General features: G+C 35.7%; 1 protein-coding gene across 3 annotated transcripts in view; it reads right to left on the bottom strand.

Annotated features, from left to right (window-relative positions):
- Positions 1–400: 400 nt before the first annotated feature.
- The window catches only part of STIM2 (stromal interaction molecule 2), a 136,347-nt gene continuing 111,190 nt past the window's right edge, over positions 401–25,557 (bottom strand). For 2 of the 3 annotated variants that reach the window (XM_081123438.1, XM_081123440.1), the window contains exons 5-13: positions 22,576–22,691; positions 19,489–19,666; positions 18,778–18,955; positions 14,396–14,563; positions 14,116–14,139; positions 13,608–13,708; positions 13,127–13,365; positions 7,029–7,302; positions 401–2,064 (exon numbers count right to left, since the gene is read on the bottom strand). In XM_081123438.1, the coding sequence (XP_080979564.1) occupies positions 1,587–2,064; positions 7,029–7,302; positions 13,127–13,365; positions 13,608–13,708; positions 14,116–14,139; positions 14,396–14,563; positions 18,778–18,955; positions 19,489–19,666; positions 22,576–22,691 (1,756 nt within the window). In that variant the 3' untranslated portion in view covers positions 401–1,586. The remainder of the gene's footprint in view (positions 2,065–7,028; positions 7,303–13,126; positions 13,366–13,607; positions 13,709–14,115; positions 14,140–14,395; positions 14,564–18,777; positions 18,956–19,488; positions 19,667–22,575; positions 22,692–25,557) is intronic. The other variant, XM_081123439.1, reaches the window with a different exon arrangement.

Below are 25,557 nucleotides of genomic sequence, written 5' to 3'. Positions count from 1 at the left end.
TAACAATAGCATCAAAAAGAATGAACAATCACGCTTTATAGGAGACTTCAGGAAACTGTTCATATTCTTATTTCTTTGGAGAAAATCTCAAATAAACTTCTTGTTTATCAATCAGCATTTCCATCTAAACAGGACTGGGTTGAACATTTTGTATTTTAGTCATAATGCTGAAAAACCATTCTAGCTAATATGTATCAGTTGCTCATCCAAACATCCATCCACATTGTATTACCCAGGTCATTTATGACTGAATTTTTTAAAAGAAGTGTTTTAAGCAGAAACTCCCCAGATGATAATGTACTTTGTTGCTCTATGTGACAATCTTCACAGTAAAAACTACCCTTATAATAACCTATCAGTTTAATGAACCCCAAACTTTACAAATTAATACAACACAATCTAAATGCACCATAAATTTATATTTGTTAATCTTGGTATTAGAACATTTAAACATTTCAAACTACATAAAAATATGACAAACAATATAAAATAGAAAGAAATTTGTTGACAACTTACTTCCAAAACATCGTGATTTCTTATATTGCATAAGCAACAAGATAGCTTACATAGCTCTCCAGAAAACATGTAGTGTTTTTAGGGGAGTGTTATTAACAAAAATCAGCACAGTCCCAAACAATAATGTCTCCAATTTATTATCTTCTCCACAGTACAAATTTTTCACAAACCATAAATCCTTTGCAGTTATTCAAAGTCTGTAAACAAGTGTCTGAATCCCCACATCCCCAACCTCGGTTTAAGCTTTTGAATGTTTTAAGTCCTCCGATCAAGTTTTAACTCTTCTACTTTCCTAAGGAATAAAGAGCCTTCTCTATTTAAATTATTTATATTTTATCATACAGCCTGCAATGCAGTAAATCACAGTGAAAGCCCTGGGAAAAACAAAACAACATGATCTTTACAGCAGGACTTGAAACTTTGTAATATTAAATGCATTTAAAGAAGCTTCCCATAATAAAAGCATGGGTTTTCATTTCCAGAAATCAAGTCAATTAGAAACGCTAGGTTCTACTTAAAAACCCACTTGATCTAAAAGTGAAAACAGTCCCCTATCCACAGTCATTTTATAAACTTTATACAGTTTCACTTGCAGAGATTTTTTTTTTCCAGTCTGGAAAACAGTAGTGCAATTAGTTTTACTTCTTGTAAGTTATTTCGTCCAGGATGTCAATAGCTCTGTGGAAAGATAAGAAGATGCTCTGGTAAACAAGAAATTTTTGCAAGCCCATGCTGGCTTACTAGTCCATTAAAGCTTGTAAGTCCATAGTGGCTTTCAACAAATGTTGTATATACATTACTAAGAACAAAGCAGAAATAAATAGGCAGAATGACTGTAAACTGTCTCATCTCTTAATTTTTCAGTAATGACTGGCTTGACGATTGATTATATAGTCATTTAAATAAGCAGACAGTAGACAGTTGCCCTTAAGGACATTCCACTATGGCATCCAGTCTGGAAAGCCCCAATGGAGTTACATTCCTAAAATTAAAACAAAAAAAGGGGAGTAGAGGGTGGAGATAAAAGTTTAAAGATGCCACTTGAATGGAATTCCATCAAGTCAGCCAGTTCACTTGGATTTCTTCTTAAAAAGGTTTTTAATTTTTGATGGCTTTTTGCTCTTCTCTCCATTATGACAGAGGTCATGTGGGATGCTGCTTATCCTGGCAACATTTGGGGCTTCTTGCACTGGTTTACTGTTGTTGCCACCTGAGGAACAGGATGGGTGGCGAGCTTTAGGCACCGGGATGCCACTAGAAAGCTGGTTCATGCTACAGGATTTCTCCAAGATGCCATTGTACACTTTGCTTGCAGGACTGAAGATCATGCTCTTAGTTTCTGTCAGACCTACACAATCAGGAGAACCCCGGGAGAGCTCTGCAGTTATGGGTGAATCTCCTCTGGATGAATCCTCTAGAGAAAGCTCATCTTTTGATATCTTTCGAGGAGACAGTGTTTGGTATATCTCAAGGCTTAAAGGAGGAGACTGTTTCCTTCCAATGGAAGAATTTAATGAGTCACATTCTGAAGCTGTGTCTGGAACCTCCCTAAATGAGATAGAGGCAAAGGTAAAATTTTAAATCAATATGTTAAGAGTTACAGCAAACATTCTAACTAAAACAACTTCCATCATTTTATCTATCATAATGTAAATGGGGAAAATGATAAAATTTATACACTTTCAACAAAATTAGAACATTACTAGTTAAAATAACTTTTCAAAACTTAATGTTTAATTTATAACATAAATTATAATAATGCAATCTACCAATCTAAGAAACATTATAACTTAAATTATACTTGCTTTGTTAGAGAAATGAAAATGCTTAAATTTTGCAGATTTTTCTTATTATTTCAGCTACTTTTGTATTGTTTTAATACTGAGTATTTTTCTTCCTAAATCAGTCAACACTGTATATTTGAAAAGATTAATTTTAGTCACTGCTTGTTCCTTTAATTTTTTTAGTCATTAAATTGATGAAATATAGTTTCCTGAGGAAGAAAGAAATAAATATACCAAGGGAAAGCATAAATTCTCCCAAGTTTAAAAAAGGGAAAGGAAATTGAGGTACAATAGGGTGGGCAAGTGAATGGGAGGGGGAAGGCAATGATATAATGCTATTTTTTAGAAAGTATATATTCAGTAAATTCTCACAGGCTTATTCCTCTACAATTTCCCCCCTTTCTCCACAGCGAAGAGAGAAGAGGAATACAGAGGAGTGGAAAAATAAAGTTCATAACCCCAAAGCCAACATATAGGAAGTGCTATCAGCCATTCCTTCAAAACACACCTCAAATCTCACTCCTTACTCCCCCACTGCTGCCATCCCTCTTCCTGAACCACCATGAGTCGCCTCAGTCATTGCAATAGCTTCCTCACTGGTCTCCCTGCTACCGTCCTTGATCCTACCTCTTAGTTACTTCTCTACACAGCCTTCAAAGTGGTTTTTAAAGACTCAGTCAGACCCACCAATCCTGTGCTCAGAATTTCCCAATGCTTCCTCTCAGCTCATGCTAAAATCCGAAGTGCTTGCCAAAGTCACAAAGCCCTGTGTGATCATGTCCATGGCAGGCCCTGCAGCTGCACCTTCTACACCCCTCCCCCTCATGCCACCAGAGCCTCCTCCTTGTTCCTCCCATGTGCCAATCCTGCGAACCCCAAAGGGCTTTAGCACCTGCTCTTTCCTGTGCCTCATTTTCTTCCCCCACATCTCTGCATGGCTTCCTTCTCCATGTCAGGTTGCTGAGGCCACCACTAACCGCCCTACCTAAACAGCATTCCTTTTCCTTTTACCTGTCTTTGTTTAGCATCCCAGAACTTAACACTACCTAAAATGATGCTTTATATTAACTTGTTCATAGTCAGTTTCCCCAGAAGAAAGGAAACTTAATGAGGACACGGAGTCTTATTACTTCTGTATTCTCTGCACTGGAGTAGTGGCAAGCTTACAGTGGGTACTCGATAAATATGTAATAAATGAATGGAAGGGGGGGAGGGGGGAGGGGAGGGAAGAGGGAAGGGTCAGTCTTGAAGGATGGGGATTGTGTTGCCCTGCTGGTGCATCTCAGTGGTTAGAGCATCGGCCCAAGCACCAAAGGGTCTCGGGTTTGATTCCCAGTCAAAAGCACATACCTGGGTTTCAGGTTCGATCCCTGGTCCCAGTTGGGGTGCATGCGAGAGGCAACCAATCAATGTGTCTCTCTCACATTGTTCCTTTTTCTCTCTCTCCCCTACCCTCTTCCCTCCCTTCCACTCTCTCTAAAAATCAATGGAAAAAATATCCTCAGGGGAGGATTAAAAAAATAAAGAATAGGGGTCATGTCTTATTTGGTTTTGTACATACCATGCCTGGCACAAATATTGTTTGTTCACTCTATGAAAAAAATGATTAAGAAATTTGAAAGTACAAGTCAAGGTAAAAATAACAGGCAAAAGAAATAAGGTGGAAGAAAGAAGGGAGCTGAAGACAGAATAGAAATGCAAGAACACATATTTTCATAATCTACCAGCTAGAACTAGGACGGGACCTTGTCTCACTTGTCTTGGCAGCTCAAGTTATTAGTAAGTGCATGGCACACAGCAGACTAAATTCATATTTATAGAATGAATGAAACTGAATGAGCTCTCACCTTGGATGACCTATGGTTACTATAATTACTCATGTTGATATACATATTTATTACTTTGATATGCATATTAACATCTATATTTTAGATATATATTAGATTTCTGAATGTTTTTAGTCATTTCTATGTATTTACTCACACAGGTATGTGAAGATTGTCTTTATTACATTACAAGCTCTCAAGATGGTACAAAATCCCTTGGGCAAATAAAGACTTAAAAATGCTTTCATATAATACAGCTACATGTACTGCATAATTTTCCAACACTTCTACAATCTGATAATGGGCAGTGCTAACAGAGGGAGAGAGGCAGTTCGGATAGGAAAAAATGACTCAAAAATCTACCGGTAGGGACTTTTCTGTAAGGCTTCCTTTGGAGTACATGTCCATTAACTGAATAACATATCATTCATTGTTCCCTGAAGCTGTTCAGAGTTCTGAGCCAAAAGCTGATTTCGTTACTATTTTATTAATTTTTAAAAATATATATCTTTATTGATTTCAGAGAGAGGAAGGGAGAGGGAGAGACAGAGAGAGGGAGAAACATCAATGATGAGAGAGTTGTCATTGATCCGCTGCCTCCTGCATGCCCTCAACTGGGAATCGAGCCCGCAACCTGGGCATGTCACCTGACCAGGAATCAAACCATGATCTCCTGGATCCTAGGTTGATGCTCAACTGCTACGCCACACCCGGCCGGGCTATTTTATTGACTTTCTATTTTGCTACATGGTTTGGCTACTCTGTGTGAAATTCTAAGGTAGGTTAAAAATATTTCAAAAACTGGTCCCGAAGGTCTAAGTAATGAGGAACACTGTCCTGGTCCTGCCATTAATCATCTATACAATCTTGGGCAAATCACTTACTTTAAACAGGTCTAAATGTTCCTGTGAAAGCAAGAGAATTTGATTACTCCCTAACAATAATTCTAGTTCTAATATTCTAATTCCAAAACAAATAATCTAAAGTGCTGCATCTTCCGCCTAACTATTCAGATCTGGAGAGTGGGTAGAGTACACCTTAATATCTTCCATCTTTTCTAGAGCATATATTCTTTTGAATGTTGAACTTAATTACGTGTACCATTTATGTCATTTTTCTATTTCTTTTCCCCCACATATAAGTTTAATGCATGTGTAACGAGACAACTCAAGGTGAGGTTTAAATGAGCATATATAGCATAATGCATAGGTCATTAAAAAAATCAGTAAATAATAAGTGTTATTATTTTGTAAGGGTTCTGGTGGTTCAACTTAAGAGACTGAAAATAGGGAGGAGAAAAAGTTTTCTGACTCCAAATTCTGCTCATATTTCTTAGTTAGCTGTGAATTTTTGATGTTGCTATTGGAAATGAGACCTGAAAACTTCCATCAACTCAAAAAATTCTACTGGAAAGCACAGCTCTGAATTTTCCTATTAATTTCCATAAGCCATACAAAATGAGTTTTATCAGTAAAGCCATTCTTCTGGTGACTAAAGTTATATTGCAAAGCTTACACAAAGTAGCTAATTCTCCAATTGCAAGGAGAATACAAAACCTGGACTATTTCCTTAGGAATATGCTATAATGCTCACTTGCTAATCATAAAATTTACTTTCATTAGTAAATGAAACAATTATGTATGAAAATAATTATTTGATGATGGCATCAACTAAAGAATCCCATGACAGCTACATGGGATCATGGAGAGCATGCAGTGCATTTCATCTGGTTTTGTTGCTCATACAAGGACAGTAAGACTTTGGGGCCACACGGCTATTAAGTGGCAAAGCAGAAACTAACACAGGTTTTTCTGTCTAACAATACTGCTTCAGAGGAGGACAGTGGTTTAGAAAGAGATCCTCCATAGCACAGGTCTTATGGAGCACTGGGGTCCCTAAGCTGGACTAGCACACCCTGCCACTATGCCATTTTGTAGAAAAAAACTGTTATGAATATAAATTCTTCCTTTAAGTTCCCCACATTTTCTTAAACCTCTAGCATCTGTTACTTCTTGTTTACTACCACCATGTGCTAGCACATAACAATAAATCATTAAGAAACAACAAATATTTTAAAAACTCAGCCATATTTAATGTTTCTTTGTGCTCAAATATATTTAAGCTCATGCCTTTATATTTTACATATAAAACTGTTTGTAAGACAAGTCTATGTTTGGAGACTTGAGTCAACTGGGTACTATGGCCTCTTCTAAAGTCTGTATCTCAAAATATCTACCTCTGTCTGTAGTGGGCAGAATCTAAGACAGTCCCCAGATTCCTAGCCCTGTACACAGGCATCTTCCAGTTAGCTATTCAAACACTTCCACAGAAGGGATTTTGCAGATGTAATGAAGGCCACAAACCATCTACCTTAACACAGATTATTACCAAGGTGAGCCTTTTAAATTTGGGTCCAGAGATCAGAGATAGAATTCAGAGATTCAAAACAAAAGAAGGATTTGTCAGAAGGGAAATTCTCTGTGCTGGCTTTGAAGACGGAGGCCACATACAAGGAAAAGCAGGTAGCCTCTGGGAACTGAGAGCAGCCCTGGCTGAGAGCCAGCACGGGAACCTAGACCTCAGTGCTATTACCCCAAGGAACTGAATTCTTCCACTGAAGCTTTAAAGGGGCCCCAAAGCTGCATGAGAGCAATGCTCAGCCAATACCTTGATTTTAGCCTTGTCAGACAGACCCTGGGCAGAAAACCCAGCCACAGCCGAGCTTGGACTTTGGCATACAGAACTGAGAGCTAAAAATTGGGTGTTGTTCGAAACCACTAAGTTTGTGGTAAGTTCTTATGAAGCAACAGAAAACTAGTAAGACACACCACTTCTACCCACCCCACCCCCACCTCCCACACACTCAGCCCAACAGATACTGTAGTTTATTTGTTGCCAATACCATTGCTTTTCAGCAGAAAAGTAAATGGCCTCCTCCTCCTCTTCACTTCTATAGAGAGCAGGACAACTGGACACTGAGAGGATATCTGGATCAGGGGAAGCCAACGAGTGCTGTGTGTGCTGGGGATGGTGGGCATGCCGAGGGTGGGATGGGTGAGGAGCATGTGCAGGAAGCTGAGCCCGCTGGGTCTGCGGTGAGGACGGCATGATGCTGCGGCGAGAGCGACACAAGCTACTGCTTCTGGCTAATGATCCAGCAGGTTTAGCCATGGTCCCTAAAAAGCAAGCATAAATAAATAAAAAAGCTTATAATATCCAATATTTCTTTACACACACTATAACTACACACAAAAGAGAACCGATGTTACTATATGTAACCATTTAATCTACCTTTACTGAAGTAAGTAAGCAACTGAACCATTTTACCATTCTCCATCACCTCTACTGCTCCTCAGGCAAGTTAAGAAATAAAAAATAAAATGTAACAAAAATAAAAACAGGTCTAAAAATAAAGAGAAATGAACATAAACAAATGAGGCTTAAATATAAAATTTGACACTGCTACCCAAAAAGATCTAAAAATTTACCCAAGACAACAAATCCTTACATTTAAAAATCAATATAGCACATTTATAAGAAACAGTGCTTTGTTGCAAGAAAATTATCAGTAAAAAATAGGTTGGATTTTCAACGGATATCTTGAGACAGTGCAATTTGTTTTAACTTCAGGAAGTTTTAAGTCAAAGATCATTGTAATACTGCATTCATACCCTCACAGCTACTTACCCAGAGGTCAGACCAAAACCTGTTTCTTGAACACTGATTATTGTGGAACTAGCTACAAGTCTTAGATCATCTTGTTTCTGCTACCAGTCTCAGTCTAGACTCATGCATACAAACTCCCCTTACATGCTACTATCTTTACTGAAAGGCCATTCCATTTCTTTGCTGTAACTGAAGCATAGCTCTCCTAAGAACAACCTTCTCAAACTGTAGCTATTCATTCTTGTAGACCTCACATACATCCGAACATCAGGTCGGCGGCCTCCTCACTAACCAACCTTGTCTGTAAACCCTTACCCCTACACCCTTGTATAAAAAGTGCTGCTCCTGAAGCTCACTGTAGTAAGCCATGGGAATACTCTACCTCCACATCAGTAGTCACTTCCTGGTCATTCTCTTACCAATCCACCCAGCCTTTCATCAGCTTGAGCAATCTCATCTCCTCTCACGAGACATTTACCTCTATTCTACTCCACCAACCCCTCTCACGCATTGTCTTGCCATCATTCAGAATGCTCCATTTTTAAATTACAAATCAAGATATCAGGCAATTCAGATTCTGAGCACGTTTCTACCCCTCTAGTTCACACATGCTGTTCCTCCCACTCATCCGTCCCATTCTCCACCCCACGCACGAGGACCTTACTCTGTTGGTTATCCCTTCCATTGCATTTATTTTCATCCTTTCTATTACTCATCAGCATTTAAAAATCAATGCTGAAAATCAAACCTAGAAACAGATAAAAAACAATAGAAACAAAAACCCCCTCCACCCTTGGACTGCGTTTCAGTGGACACAGATCTCTTCCCTTTTATGAAAAGGCTTATTTCATCCTACACTAAAAAAGAGTTATTTAAAAAAACATTTTAAAAAGAATTATTTGCCTTCTCCACCACTTCATCTTCACTCATTCCTCAGAGAAATCGTGAAATGCCTACATACAATTTCACTGCCACTATTCTCAACATGGTCTACTTCCTTGTTTGATCCAGTGACTCTCCGAGCCCTCCTGTGACTTCTGAACAGGGCACCTGACAGGGTTATTGCTTGTCTCTTCTCTGACCTCTCTAACCACATTCTCACCTCCTCCTTTACCTGTCCCCCGCCCGCTAGACTTCTTCAAAGTTCTGCCTTGTCCCACTTACAACTATATAATCTTTTCCAAAAATTTTCTGCTTATATATGTTGCCATGTCTTTTGTCTGAAAACAGTGTATGAATCCCTGTATTAGAGTTATATACACCTGGAGTTGAGGGCCTTTCTTCCTTGTTGCCCTAAGAGGACTAGACAGGGCTGCATACAGTTATAACACCATAAAACTCACAGTATTAAAAAGCAGTGCACTCTGACCTTGCAACAAGCTATTCTTCACATAATGTGAATATGTTTTACAACACGTTCAGGCCTTTATTAATTCCCAGTGAAGGCAAACATCCACCCCACTTGTGCTTTATAAGAGAAGTTAAATAAACATTAAAGTTCACTATATATAAATTTATTTCTGAGATAATTTTCATTCTATTATCAGTAATTACAAACAGAAACATAGCAAATTGTATTTATGCAAATCACCCTCTTTTGCAAACTGTATTTTCTTATGGCAGAGAAGATAAAATTTTATTTTGTAATAAGGGATTCCCCCTGCCAACAACCAAACATAGTAAGTAATATATGGACTTCTGGTTCTAGCAACATGGCCGTCAAAGATTACCTGACCAGCATTTCCCAACCCTTAACAATGCCATTTATTTATTTATTTATTTATTTATTTATTTAAAATATATCTTTATTGATTTCAGAGAGAGGAAGGGAGAGGGAGAGAGAGCGACAGAAACATCAATGATGAGCCACTGATCGGCTGCCTTCTGCACGACCCCCTGGGGGATCAAACCTGCAACCTGAGCATGTGCCCTGACTGGGAATCAAACTGCCATCTCCTGGATCATAGGTCGATGCTCAACCACTGAGCCATGCCCAGCCGGGCAACAATGCACTTTACCCTCAAAGACTTCAATATGATGAATAAAATACAACAATTGTTCTAAATGCACACCTGAGTTGGCAAGGAAGAAGAAAAAAATTGTCAGATGCCAAAACAGAGAGAATAAAAGAGAGAACTACTAGGCCTGTGAGTGATGGTGGAATTGTTGCGGAGGTTCTTCGGTCTCAATAACTTAAGGGTTTGCTTTTAATTTGGGCATATAAAAGACATCTTGAGCGCACATGAGTAAGGAATAGGAACTGAAAATGAACGTTCTGATAAAAGTTTGGGCCTAGATGGGCTACATTCCTCAGTGAAAGCATATGTTTAAAAAACAAATGTCTAATAAATTATATGGTACTCAATCTCAGTAGTCATCAAGGAAATAAAAATTTTAATAACAGTAAGGTATTAGATAACACCCATTCAAATTTCAAAACAAATCAGACCATTCCAAGTATCAGTAAAGATTTAAGAAGACAGGTACTCATATATTGTGGGTGTGTAAACTAATAAAACCACTTTGAGAGCAACTTGCAATGACCAGTAAGGGGTGCCTTCCCAACAACTCAGCAATCCATTTCCAGGTGTCCACCAAGAGAAACTCTCAAAGGTATGCACATGGAGATGAAGACAAAGATGCTCACTGTAGTATTATTTTATAAGAGCAAAAAAGTAGAAAGAACCTATCCCAGTAGAAAAAGGGATAAACTATAGTTTATTATTACAATAAATAAATAGATAGATGCACTGTGGTTAACTCATACTGAACAGTTACAGTGAATTTAATTAATCTATACATAAACATGGAAAACTTCTAAAACATAGTTTTGAGCAAAAAGAGTTGAAAAACAATGTGTACAGTTTGATAATATTTCTGTAAATTTTTAAATAACAATTGTATCTATTGTTTATGGATATGCCTGCATGTAATACAAATACAACAGGCTCTAGAATGATAAACAACTTTAGAAGAGTAGGAAGGGGGTGTGTGATCTGGTTTAGCTGTAGCTACAATGGTTTATTTCAATAAAAAGAGATGAATAACACAAAGTGTTAAAATCTGTTTACCTTTGTGGTAGGGGAGCATATTATATTTAGGAATATCTGAAAGGCTTTATAATAAGATATGTTAAATGAATTGCTACTCCATTCCCACTGTGAACATTCAGCAGTACTATAAAAGTACCAATAGGAAAACAAACTATCATCTGTTCTATCCACACAGGGCTAACCTTTGATAGTATCTTCTCTTTTTTCCTTACAAATAATTAAATACAGACACTATTATGCTATGTATGTATAATTTTACAATATTACTTTGCTCTTAACATCCCCTTTATCTAGATCTCAGACAGCTTTGCTGTTTGAATATTGTGTTTATTTGAATTATATGCCCTAAGCTTGCCAAATATAACAGGTATTTTTTTCCTTGTCATTATTCATACTTACACAATTTACATACGTATGGTACAAATTTAAAACTGCTCAGGAGGGTATATAATGAAGAGCCTTCATCATACCCTAGACCCTCATCCTACTGCCAAGAGTTTCTTATTTAATGGGTCCAGAAATGATGCTTTTATAAGTAGGCAGAGTGGAGTATCACTGTTGTGCCACTGGGTGGAGGCAGAGCCCTCAAAGTATAATCTTTGGCATGAGTTATTTTTCAGAGATAATAAATTTGATCACAGCATTTCTAAAACATTATATTAAATTTAAAATCAACTTCTGTACTTTTTTCATATTTAAAAGTTCAAATTTCTATATCACAATCACTGAAAACTGAAGATAACTATTCATATTTAATGTTGTGTTTTAATGCACATATAAATATCTTTTCCCTCAAAAAAGTACTTTAAAAAACAAAAAGCAACAAAAAATATCTAGTTAATTGAGGGAATATATCTTCATGCACACTTCTGATATTGCATAGTTACCTATTCTAAGGAAGAACTGAAACTTTAAAAAGCTATGTTTTTCAAACAACACCATATACCTATGAATCAGTGTTATATTTGGCAAGCTTAGGGCATATAATTCAAATAAACACAATATGCAAACAGCAAAGCTGGCCGAGATCTAGATAAAACTTTGCAACCACACTATCTTGCAGCAAGGGGCCAGTGAAATGAGTGAGGCCGCACGCTATCAGTATTTGCGCCATTTACAATCTTTCTTCTCCTCCCTCCTCTTGTAAGTTCAGTGCCTCCCCAATCTATTTGCATTATCTGCCTCCCATTAAACCAGAGAATTAAAACCACAGAAATGAGCATAAACACAAAATCACTGACTGTTTATTTGCAAATTTAGTTTTCTTTCATAAGGTTGTTTTAAAAATTAGCACCCTTTCTAAGTCACAACTTCAGGAAAGAAGTAAACAGAAAAGACTCAAACTGGAAAATGCTCATTGTCATGATTTATCTCAAAGATAAAATCCTCATGTAAGTCTTCAACCCATCAGTGATAACCTCTGCTCTCCATTCCTCGGACTCCTGTTCTATACACTGCTTCAGAAAGGTCAGAAAGGTTGGGAAAATGAATCAGGCAGGCAATAAAAAGAATAAAGCTTTTTACAAATGATTTCTAATACACAAAATGCACCATTTTAAATTCAAACTCTCTGTAACTTTGCAAAAAGTCCAAATATTTATTAATAAATTCTGAAATTTATTAATACAACCTAAAATATTTAAATTTTACTTTCCTAGCAAAATGTATTGTTTGCCATGTAAAATTTCTCAAAGACTAGAGTATAACAAAGGAATTGTCTATGTCAAAACCACCTTTGGGAGGAACTCTGCTTTCTAGCAACAAAAATATATACAAGATTTTCTAAAGATAAACACAATTTAATTTTGGATGAAGGTAAACTGATTCAGTGCTTTCCATAAAAGGACAAAAGTGGAAAAGCAAAACAAAATATTAAAAATCATGCCTGCTGGGAATGTCAACTCAATTTTAAATAAATCACAGACTGGCTCAAAATCATACAGTTGATTAGTTAGTGGCAGAGCTATGATTGGAACTCAGGTTTACAAGATCGTCCCCTAATTTTTACTTTCTACTATAGATTAAGATGCCATCTGCGAGAATGTTTCCCCTCAAAGCTTACCACTACATTCATACAAATGATTTAGTATGTCTGATGTATTACACACACATACACCCTCATACAGTATTCTGAAACAGTAAACACAAATTAACAACAAAAAGAAAAAATAAAGAATGTTCAAAATTTTTATCATAGACTTCCAAGTAAATGCTCCATAAATGGCATGGTATAAAGTTACTTTAAAAACTGCACCAACTCTATTTTGAACTCGCCACTTACCAGGAAACTGTGACACTATTGGGGGTGTATCTTCATCTAAGTCGTCAACTCCTCCAGCAATGGGATAGGGTGGAATGGAGACTCTGGGCATCACCACCCAACTGTGGTCAGAATAAAGGGAAGAGGTCAGGCTGGGGAGCCCCGAGTTATGGGCTATCTGAAAGCCACAAATCTTCTCAATCTGTTGCCAGCGAAAAAGTCGTTCTCGTAAACAAGTTGTCAACTCAGAGAGAGCTTTCCTGGAAAAGCCAACATAGGAATTATTTGTTATTTCAGAGAGTCTTTAATATGGCACTGAAAAGGCAACTACATGAACAGACTATGGCAACTAACTAATTTCAAAAAGAAATTACACACTTTTGGAATTAGTATAAATTATGTGATTATACATGATTAAATGACAAATTAAAATATAAATTGTCTATAAATTACATATTTCAACATAGCGAAAATAAACAAATAGCTAAAATAACTGTCTTACTTTGCTTCCAGAATTTTGTGGTCTACCTCATCTAGGGAGGAGCTGTGTGCAACATGCAGAGTCCCGAAGACTGTGCTTCTCTTCTTTTTAATTTTCTCTGCCTAGAAACCAAAGGAGAGAAAAATAAGGCTAGGTTTGGGAAAAAACACACATACACTAAAGAAATTTATTTTGTTTTGAAAATGTTAATCATTAAATCAGTGAAAAATTATTAGTCAATATACAGCGCTATTTTCCAAAAAAGAAAACAGATGAGGGAAAAAACAAACATGCTTTCCCAACCTAAACAATATGATTCAAAACTTAGTTCTGGAGAATTTTCTCTTATTTCTGTGGTTCAGGAAAACCTGAATTTTCTATTAAAACTAACCAAATAACATAATATCCTACTGCAATAGAGGTGTTAGTGAGTGAACTGAGTTTTTTTATTGCTACAAATCAGATTAAGACTTAATCTTATTTCACACAATTTAATAAAGTTGGACATTAATTTCTAGTAACTACTAACCTGAATCAGATATGAAGCAGCAACCTAGAGGAGAAAAGCTCTGTATAAAACATTTATGACAATGATAATAGGGATGATTTATAATCACACTAAGGTAATTCTGAAAGGCATATACCTCTCTTAAATAATTTTACTTTACAGTCTATAATTATGAGAGTCAATTTACGCAGTAAGTTCCAGTTCAAGAAAGGAATCTGCAATAAAAATGTATTCATATCTTTGTATTCCAACTGGTTAATCCTCCCAGAAATTTAATAAGTTTTGAAATATAATAGAATACCTCATCCTTAGCAATAGCTAATTGCATTTCAGCGTTTTGTCTTTTAATATTGTAGTACTGTACTTCTACTTCATGTGTTAACTGAAGCCATTTCTGAAGTGCATCTGGAACAGACCAGCTGCTTCGGAGTTCAAACTCTTTTTCAGCCTTTTTTAAAGCCATTCGAACCTGGGTGGGAAGACGAGAGGGAGGGGAGGGAGGGGAAGGAAGAAAAGAGAAATTTATTTTCTGAAGATATTTAAATTAAATTTTTTTAAAGAAATTAAGATATTTTAGTACCCAAATAAGAGAAAAAGTCACTTTTATTATACTCTTTGTAAACATCTTTTTAAATCACAAAGTCTAAAACATGTATTTCTGACATTAAAACTAAAGCTGAAGTTTTAAGTGCATCTTAAATTCACTAAGCAAAGTTGTAAAGCCTGAGGATAGAGGGGACGTACATATATCTTAAGCTGCAATAATTAGTTTTTATATTTTTATAACCAGACTCACTAAGAGAGAAAAAATCCAGGGCATATAAAAACTAAAATTGATGACACTCCTCTCAATGCATCTGTTTATGAAGATACGAGTTAAGTGTCCAAAATAGGTGAATATCTGTTCTACTACCCCTTCTAATGTTCCCAAAAAGTCCTACTGTAGCTCCTTGACTACACACTCACTTTTACCACTTCTATTAAGTTCATTGTTTCTAATATACCAGGAAGTAGATAAATTGTAAACTTTGAGAAAATAGATTCTGAGTGACAGTCCAGTTGATTTTTCCATGAGAAACTGCATAGCCTTCAGTGTCCATGTCTTTCTTTCAGCTGCCCTTGAGGGGAGTCAATGCCAAGTGTGTGAGGTGGTATTAAATGCTAAGGAAAATACCCCTAAGGAAAGCGTCACTAAGAAAAGGGCACAGAAGGAAGAGACAACCCATTCTAGGAATGATTCACTTAAACTATCAAGAGTTCAAGCTAGAGATATATAGACACATGATGGAATCTATGGAATTACATACGCACGCTCAAGGCCTTCAGAGGGGTGGGCTATGGAGGATCCTGCCTCTGGAACACCATAACTGCCAATTAATTTTCCTCAAGCTAAGTAACGTAACTAAAACTCTATTCCTAAACCAACATGCAGGGAAATGTTTGATCTGAAAACCCAGAATATTTAAATAAACTTTATCATGTGCCAGATTAAACTAAGAAGATTACAATACACAACTTTTAATAAAGAAACAGAATAGCTGTCAGATACTATAAGAAAAAAAATATGTAAAAAATTATTTTTTTAAATCCAAAATTTTAAAAAATTTCACAAAAAAATTCACTAAGTAGACAAATAAACAAATATTAAAAGCAAGGATAAGATAGCTCTTACTCACTGAAAACAAATCCTAAGCAACATTTGCCTGACCCAATTCACTGTGCAATGTGCTTGAGACAATACTGTGTTTAATAAGAAGTTTGGCTAAGCTGTGTGGCGTCCCTGCTAATCTCTCAGGAAGAGAGAATTTGAGCTCAGGTCCTGTGACGTGCAGGTCTATATAATACCACAAAGTGTAGGGCTGCAGGCCCTTCTTACAAGATTTTAAAGCTGAAATTACTGTGTAATTTTCATTGCCACCGAATTATACAGAGAATCTGAACAAATTTACTCAAGTTTTTTTCTTTAATCATTAATACTTTCCTTAATGTTATATCTACAAATTTATTTCTCCTAAAGGAATTCAATGAACACATTTAACACAGAACTGACATATTTCTAGCATAAAATGAGGTGTAACAATGTTTTGATTGACTGTCAAATAATGTCCCAAAATTTTAAAAATCCTTACCTTCTAATAATAGCAACTATTTTAACTATTTTTTTTCCTATTATTCGTAAGTTTATCATTTGACCTAAATTCCAACCCTTAGTTTGAATTATATTGTTATCTATAGGGGAATGGATTGAAAATTGAGTAATTAATGGCTTTCACAAATGATGAATTATTAAATTGTTTAAAAATATGATAATTATGATTTATATACTTTTTAGTGTAAAACAACAATAAGTAAAAACATGGTAACACAAAGAAACAGCCTAAACATCTGAATACCTAGCTTCTAGATGCAACCTTATTAGTTATTACCTCTGTGACCTTCAGCAAGTTCTTTACTTTCTGAGGCTTACTGTGTCATGTAGAATAGGGTACTATGACTTGTCCTGAATTAGGCTTCTTCAGGCTTTAAGAACAAAATAACTTACATGAAAAGAATTTACACAAAATATAAAGTGGTCCTATTATTCACCCAAACGTTGTTTTAGGGAAAATAGCACTACATAAAAATGTACCAGATTTTCCTGCCTTCTAATTTTGAGAAGTTGATTATCCCCCAGAAAGAATACAGTAATGCTTCAAACTATGTGTAACTGTGAATTGTGTGACATTATACTTAAACTAATTTCCTGGTTAAACTTACTTCCTATAAATAAGGCTTTTTTAACAGCAGTAAGGGAAAACATGGGCTTTGGCATATGACATGCAGTATCTTGCTTTTGCCACTCCATAGCTGTATGACCTAAGGCAAGTTATTTAACCTCTTTACATATCTCATCTATAAATGAGGATAATTTCTATGTATTGTAAAGATTAAAATTTAGGAACAAACCATTTGTAATATGCGTAAAAACACATATAAACATTGTGTTTCTTATTTCTATAATCATGTTGAACAGAGTTCTTTTTAAATATCCATTTCTTTCCTTTAAACTACTTCTTACTGACTCAGTATCTCATTAGGATTATTAGGTTTGTACTGGAACGTAATATCATGGTAATCTTAGGGTCTACTGAATGCAAGGTCTCTATGACAAAAACCTCAGATGAGAATGTTGGTGATTCTTGGGCATTCTAGGCAGTCACCTATAAAATACTGCTATCAGTTTATCTTTGCAGAGAATTCCCACTACTGCTTTCTGATTTGCACTTTCTTATCTGCAAAGTTCAGAAAAACAGCTAACAAGCTTTTAATTTAGTTCTGGGAACAAACCAAGAATTAGAAGTCTCGATGGGAACAGGCAGGGAGTTCTCACAGAAGTAAAGGGCAAAATATCTAATTCTTGAACACTATAATTTTATCTAGGCCTTTTGTTGTTGTTAACTCCCTGTTCTTTACTACATTCTCTACAGAAGGCGTTTTCAGGTAAATAGGGCCTGACTGCAAAATATGTCTAGGAGGCAACTTAAGAGAACAAACTCCTTACAGGGAAAAGGTCCAAAAAACAGATGTCTGGGTTACGAAGGAAAGAATAGTTAACAGTTAATAAAAAGAGATGGCTGCATTCAGTCAAAAATGTCAAACTCAATGGAAACAGTAATTGCACACTGAACATTTTCTCAGCAGTTGAAATTGAAATTCATTCATCGCATAACTTGTATTTCTTATTTAGCACTTGACTGAGAAGGCAACAATGCAGAAAATAAAGTGGGAGGTAGAACACCTAGGTTCTTACAACTGAGTCACTCTCTAATCCTGAGAAAGTTTTCTCATCCTCATTTTGTTTCTCAGTTTCTTTAACAATAATGAAAGGGTCAGAGTCAAAAGGAGATGAGACCATGGACGCAGAGGTTGCAGTGACGTGCTTTGAAGATGAAGGAAGGTGCTATGAGCCAAGAAATGTAGGCAGCCCCCAGAAGTTGGAAAAAGCAAGGAGACAGATCCTCCCCTAGGGCCTCCAGAAGGAATGCAGCCCTGCAGACCTATTTTAAACTCTGACTTTGAGAAATGTAAGACAATAAATATGTGTTGTTTTAAAGCCACTAGGTTTGTGTTAATTTTTTATAGCAGGAATAAAAAACCTAATACATCTGCCTATAACTAAATTCTTCCAGAACTACCACCCAAAGGACTGTCAATGACTGAATGCCTATATCCCATCTCGAGCAAACCATAGTGGAAGCAAATACTGGAAAGGATATCCTTTAGACAACCGCAGAATTTTTAACAGATTATATTCTAAAGCCACTTAACAGGACCCAAATGGGTGCTTAATAGAGATTCTTTACCTTCATAGAGAAGTTTAATATTAGATATCCTTTACTAGGTTACAGTTGAAAACTGAAACATTGCAGATGTTCATTTAAATAAGCACCTTAAGTTAACTCAAGACAATTAACATGGCATGAGATAAAATTTCATGAATGAGAACATGATGGTAACTTTCTCTTTTAGTTACTACTTTGTTATTTTGCTATAAGGACTTTGATCAATGCAAACAATATGAACAAATGATTCTTTGATTAAAGAGTATACAATGAAACTAAAAGTAAGAGATTTAACAAAAGCAAAAAACTCAGAATGGCAATACAAATATTCTAACAAAGATTTTTTTAAAAACGTAAATACCTGTTCCAATTCCTGCTCTGCATATTGACGTCTACTCAATTCACTTTCAGCTCCCTCCCTTAGCTCTTTCAGCCGACAAGCCTCCTCCTTTGCATAATTGATTTCATCCATCATTTTGCGCTCTAGATTTTGCTTTTCTACAGCAACATTTCTGTTTTCTTCCTGTGCCTTTTCAAGCCTTGCAGAACAATAAAAATGTAATTCCTCATAAAAGTTTCCAAAGGTTCATTGTATTAAATGAAAAATAAGTATGTATCAAGAAATAGGATATGTTTCAATCAAAATTCACAGAATTTTCTATTAACCTTAAGTCTGGATAATAAAACATCAGGAAGCCTACTATATACAGCTATTTTGCTTATCTTGAGATAAAAAATATAGGGATAGCAGGGCAATAGTCTTCAGCAAAGAGACTCTTAAGAAGTACATACTTATTTAAATCATGTCAAAAATATAATTTAACTCCACATGGAATTCCACCTGTTTATGATTGATTTGCACTGGTCTCTAGCCATTTATTCCCTAGTGCATACCTTCGTAAGAAATCTGTAATTATAAAAATATAATACTTTTGCATATATATGAAGTGTACACACATTCCTAATGTGTGTGTCAACCCAAATATAAGTGTGTATGCACGTGTCCATATTAAATTTTCATAAACTGTGTTTTCCTACGTAAATAACAAGACTTACAGCTTGTTTTACTTACCTCTCTTGTAAGTCCATCAGACTTTGCTCTGCAGTCTGTAGGCTCTCTAAGTCTTTCATCATTTTTGCGACATGTTCTTTCGATGTCCTATTCTGTGTGTAAGCAAACCAGCACCCTCCAACGCCAATTACTATGGAGACTGTGAGAATAAAATCCTTCATCCAGTTGTGAGGAGGGCCTAGGGGAGGAGGGCGGTTACATTGATCTCTGAGTGCAACAGAATCTCAATACCCAGAGACCCTTTCTTTAACTAGTAGGCATCTAAAAATAAAACCAACCAAAAAAAGGTCAAGATATCCCTCCTATATAAAAGCTCTAGCTTTTTAAAAATCCTTTCTTCAAATAATCAATGTGCTCATTCTAACTACCTGATACACCAGACTTACAGGAGACAGAGATAAACCAACACGGAGGCATCATGCCCCTGCTGGTTTTGGAGGTAGTAACAAAAGTCCAGGGAACCCTGGAAAAGCACCAGCACCTCCCATCATGGACTGAGAATGGTCCTCTGCGTGAAGGAGTCATAAAGAGCATCATCATTACATTCCAGCTCCTTCCTTCAGCAAGTTAGGCAGCTGTGATGCTTTGATAAACAAACTGGTATGCTAATTACTCACCAAAAAGCATCTTCCCCAAGCATATAGCCATGTAACTAATTGAGGCTAATCAGTGATTCTCAACCAAAGGTGATATTTTCCCCAGCAAACATTTGACAATTTTTTTTGTCACAACTGGAAAGAGAGTCAAAGGAATTGGGGAGAGTTGTTACTGGTGTCTATCTAGTAGGTAGAGGTCAGGGATGTTGTGAAACATCCCACAATGCAGAAGATAATCTTGTCCCCACTCACCCAGCTTCTATAAAAAACTACCTAGGAATTATCCAACCTAAAATGTGAATAACACCAAGGTTAAGAAACTATGGGTTAAATGACCATAATGATATTGTTTTAAATGGCTATTTGCCAGAGATATATGGGTTACTAGAAAGAAAGAATAGGACGGCCTTCCCTACCAAGCCAGGCAAAACAGCAACCCCCAGCACTGCTTCTAAGTAAGGAGTAAGGAGCTAGGGCCACTGCCTTCAGTGATACAAAACACAGAAATCACTAGTCAAATAATTTCCTAGTTTATTAGGAACTTTATTAGGATAGTCAATACTCACTAATTTTCAGGGGATTCTCTGGAGACACAATGATAACACAATAAAATACATTATTTGCTCCAAAGAGATATCTGGAAAAACTGCCTAACTGCCCAGGCCTCCAGCAGGAAGACATTTTGCATGTCTGATGAGATGAAATAACAAGTCCCTATGCTTACAAGTCTAGGGTCCGTATATGTTTACACAGTGTGATAAAAGCATGCTCTATGCCAGAGACCCTCAGGGTTATGTGTTTCCAGGGTGCATGCCCTCACCTCCAGTGAAAGAGATGCACTACACAAGGCTAAAGTCTCAAAAGAATTTTGTTCTATTTCTGCCTCAGACTGAGAGGTTCCGCTCAGGCTCTAGATCAATTATGAACCCTGTTCAGGCTGAAATATAATCACCAGAAATAACAATAAATGCATGGGCAAGTCCCGAACTACAATATGTACCACAAACTGGAAAAGATTTCAGTGAAAACTCCTTTAAAATGTATCTCTGCTCATTTGACAATGCCAGTTTTGTACAGATCTAACATGGGTGTTGCAAATACAGGGTTCACTCACTCAAATAAAAATTTTAAGACAAACATGTTTAAAAGATGTAACTTATTAGTTTGTTTATTAAAACATTTATTTTCAACATTCTCTGAGACTCATTTTGTTCCTTTTCAAATAATAATATAATACTGTTTTGGCTTAGAGGGTGGTTTGTTCCTGGAATAATAAAATATAAATATTCCTGGCCAAGTTGTATATAGAGACAAATTCTATAGTTAAATTCCTATTTTCACCAGTCATTCACACGAAATAATTAGAAAGAATCACAAAGAAGACAACCCACAGGAGATTCAGTAGGAAATGTAGACAAGGAGACGGTTAGAAGGGGCATCATCTCCATGGAATGCCTGGCATTTCAGTAGTGTTCTATTTCCTAGGGTTTGTAATTTCCACCAACAGTGCATTTCCACCGACCGTCACAAAGGGAAGTTCCAGCTGTTTCACCAGCTGCTCTTTTAGCCGGAGCCAAAAAAGAACCACCAGTAAAGTCATGGAATCCATCCAACCACTCCAGTAACTCTTTTTTAGCAGAGCTACCCCAAGATAGTATCATAGGAACCGGCAAGTCTCCTAACTCCAAGAATGGAGGTAAAAAAAAAAAAAGTTAGTTTCCTAATTTGTAACTTGTGGAAGTCATTTTTCTTGTATTAATTTTGTTAATCGTTTTTGGCTTCTGAAAAATAAAACATAATTCCTCTAAAATGCGAATTCTTCAAATGCTTTTCCCAAGAGCTTTCTGAAATTTGAAATTAAATGAAATAAGCATATTAAATTTTCCTTCTGGGAAACAGGAGTCCTGTCAAATTAAAGAGATGCTGGTTTATTTGCTTTATGAATATGACAGCAATTTCTTCACTGTTCCTCTTCAAAGCAATCTAAGGGACAACTCTCCACCTTGTGCTTCTGCCAGGATAGTCTGTTACTTTGTAAGTGAGTCTTTGCTTTTGATCTATATAAAAAATTATTTTCTAGGAAATTAATGAAATCAAGTTATGTTCTATTACTTCAGGCATCAAGATTCTTAGATTGCACCATTTTTTAAAGGGATTCTTCAGTGAATATTCAGCTATAATAACATCAACTAAAACTGCTATAAAGATCCAAAGTTTTAAATCTAGAAATTTAATTTGAAATTATCAACTAAGATAGTTTTTACAACTTTTTACATCAGTAACCAGCTTTGAAAATTTCACACTACATTTCAATGACAAAAAGTCTCACCCTACATACATCTTTTGTTTAAGACGGTACTAAATTTCCTTTATACCTAACAGATGGTTCTTCTTAGTGGTCTACTGCCCTGCTTACTTTTTACTTCTTTAGATAACAAACAGATGACCTCATCACTCTTTTGCATCGTGTTCTATGAGAGTGAATACTAACGTGTTAAAGGTCCAAACAAAACCACATCCAGTGCCTTGAGCTGAAGTTTCTGTCTGTGACTCCGGTCGCTGATTTTCAACTGAGAGATCATAAATGAAGGTTCATGTACTGCTATCCTGTTCATTTAAAAAATACATATACATTAAATGAAAATATTTCCAGTATATAAATTTAAATATTTGAGCAGCATATTTAATACTTTACATATTAGTGATCATTACTGTAAGAGCTTATCCAAGTGTGATTTAATACTTTATGACATGTATCAAAAACCTTTTCAGTGCAATCTTAGCTGTACAAACACTCCTGTATGTTAATAATTTAGTTGTTAGACTGATATTTTTGTTTTCTGAGGTTATTTTGTGCTGTAACTTAATATGATTTTAAAACTTATCAAATTCAAAGTATTTTATAATCATTAATTACCTAACATCTTACTGTCATTCCACAAAGAACGAGAAAATTATAAGTAATTTACTTAACATCAATAGAAGACTTTAAAAAATAGTTCTCAACTTAGATAGCTGTTTTTCTTTAAAAGTATCCAAGAAGTCTGTACCTTTACAGTCTAATGTTTAAGCTGTTTCAAAATTAAACAAAGTCCACTGAAGTCGTAAGTGGGAAGTAAGAAGTCATCATTGGTTGGGAAAGTAAACTGAAGGATTTATATAATAAGACGTACTGAACCATTTTATTAGCTATGAAAAAAAGTATGTAGGGGGTCAAAGGCACAGGTAAAATAAGGAAATAAAATCACTTCAATTTGGACTTCAAATCCAAGCAGCCCAGTAGTCAATTAAAATTTCTTAATAACCAAGTATGATGCCGATAAAGATCTTATAACACAAAGTTTAATAATAATAATTAATAACAATAATAAAAACAAGCATGTACTATGTGCTGGGACCTGTGTCAAGGCTTAATTAAAATTCAAAAACTACTATATATTTATATATATATATAGATATATAGATAGATGGTAGGTAGGTAGGTAGACAGATAGATGTAAATAAAAATTCCCATTTTATAGATGAGGAAACTAAAGTAGTGAGAGGTTGAGTAACTTGCTCAAGGTTACATAATTAGTAAGCAGTAAGGCAGAAATTCAAAACCAAATATGTATGATTCCAACAACTGTACCTGAACCACTAATTTTATTTAGGAAGATATCAGAACCTCTGAGTATGAAGTTACAGAAACTCCTATGAGTTCTCTATAAAACTTTAGAGAGTAAAGAACTCTTAACTTTCCCTTTACAAAATGCCTTCCTTCATCTCCACAGGTACCTTACACACATGTATGCTCCCATTACTCCTTTAATATGACACTTATCAAAGTCTTTGAAGGCAAAAACTGTCTTAGCTCTGTATGCCCAAACCCTGCATGGTGCTTGGCAAAAGTAGATGCTTGATACATGTTTGTATAATAGATGAATGAATGCATGGATGGATGCATGAATGAATCTATAGCAACACTACCAATAGATAAATGTAAGAAAGACAATGAGATGGAGTAAAAAGGAAACTATGTAACAGAATTTTATGCACAGTTCCACATGAGCCCAGCGGTGGAAGCGATTCTACCTGCGTGGGCCAGGATGTCGGGAGCTCACACAGGCCTGAAGGGAATGAGGCGGCGTGTGTCAGGTGAGGAAAGCCTTAGTGTGAGCTCGGAAACAAGAATTACAGAGTACAGGAAACGCAGTAAAAGGCTTAGATAACCATTAGAGCTAACATAATTCTGGCTATCTATTTCAGAGGTAACAATATTCTAATGTCACAGAAAAGAAACAAAATGAATTTTTTTGGCATATGCACATCTGGAATATGTAATATGTTTTCTTATACCTTCTTACAAATAGCTCTTATATTTACAATTACCCTACAAAAAACTCTGTAGCTTACATGGTTGTTTAGGTTGACTGATATGCCCCTTATCTAACTACATTCCCATAAGAGGGGCTTGATGAAGGCCATTCCAGTTTCCCTTTCTCCTCGCCTCAAAAAGACTCCAGTGGGCTGACCTGAAAGCTTCTAATTACATAACTTTTCTTCTGGAGAAATATGTTCACTATTTTTAAAAACTGATCTTGATTAAGTGTGTTATCTCAAAAATTCTACCAGAATTTGAGGTATTTCTGATATCCTTTATTTAATCAAAAGAAAAAAGTGGCTGTAACATTTACTGACAAAACACAGAGCAGGCTATTTTATTTCATATTGTTATTATTTCATATTATTATTATATAAAGAAACTTCCCAAAAGACAACATAAGAAAAATGCCATTGGTTCCTCATAACCAGACTAACATATATAACTTAGTAACTTGGAAAACTCTAATCCCATTTTAATGCTCTACTATCCTGTTGGTTTTAACTTAGGAATTTGTGTTATTTAAAAGCAAAAACTATATATTATTTAATTTTTGTCTTCTTTCCAGTATCTAGTTGCACCATGAACACAAAGATTCTCAATGCGCACTTATTGAACTGACTCTTATCCCAGTATTTCATCACTATAGTCATGTGCACAGTAAAATGAGAAATGCTGATGTTCAGGATGTTCAGAATACATTTAAGGGAAATATGAAAACTTTCAACTTGATCCAAAATACAAACTTCCAACCAACAAAAGCTACTTACTTAAATAGGCTATGCAAGCAAATTGATTAGAAATACAATGTGTGTATTTCATCACGTATAACAATTAGATAGAAAAAAGGGATAAGAGTCTTTTTTGGTGTAAGAAACAATCCAGGGAGGAATGAAACATAAGCAGTCTTGTAAGGGTCAAATTCTGGTAGAATTATTGCAAATTTTAACATTTAAATTTAAATGTTTAAAGATTAAGTTAACTAATGAAGATTTAGAAAATATAATTCAGAAAACTAGCAACAATTAATTCGAGACATATAAAGGATAAATTAGCACCCTAAACTCTGGTATCAGATCTATCTGTGTTCAAACACTGCCTTGGGCAAAG

Source organism: Miniopterus schreibersii (genome assembly GCF_964146895.1).
Source record: "Miniopterus schreibersii genome assembly, chromosome: 1".
Lineage (NCBI taxonomy): Eukaryota > Metazoa > Chordata > Mammalia > Chiroptera > Miniopteridae > Miniopterus > Miniopterus schreibersii.
The sequence above is the reverse complement of the archived record's forward strand: the minus strand, read 5'-3'. Positions and strand labels throughout refer to the sequence as shown.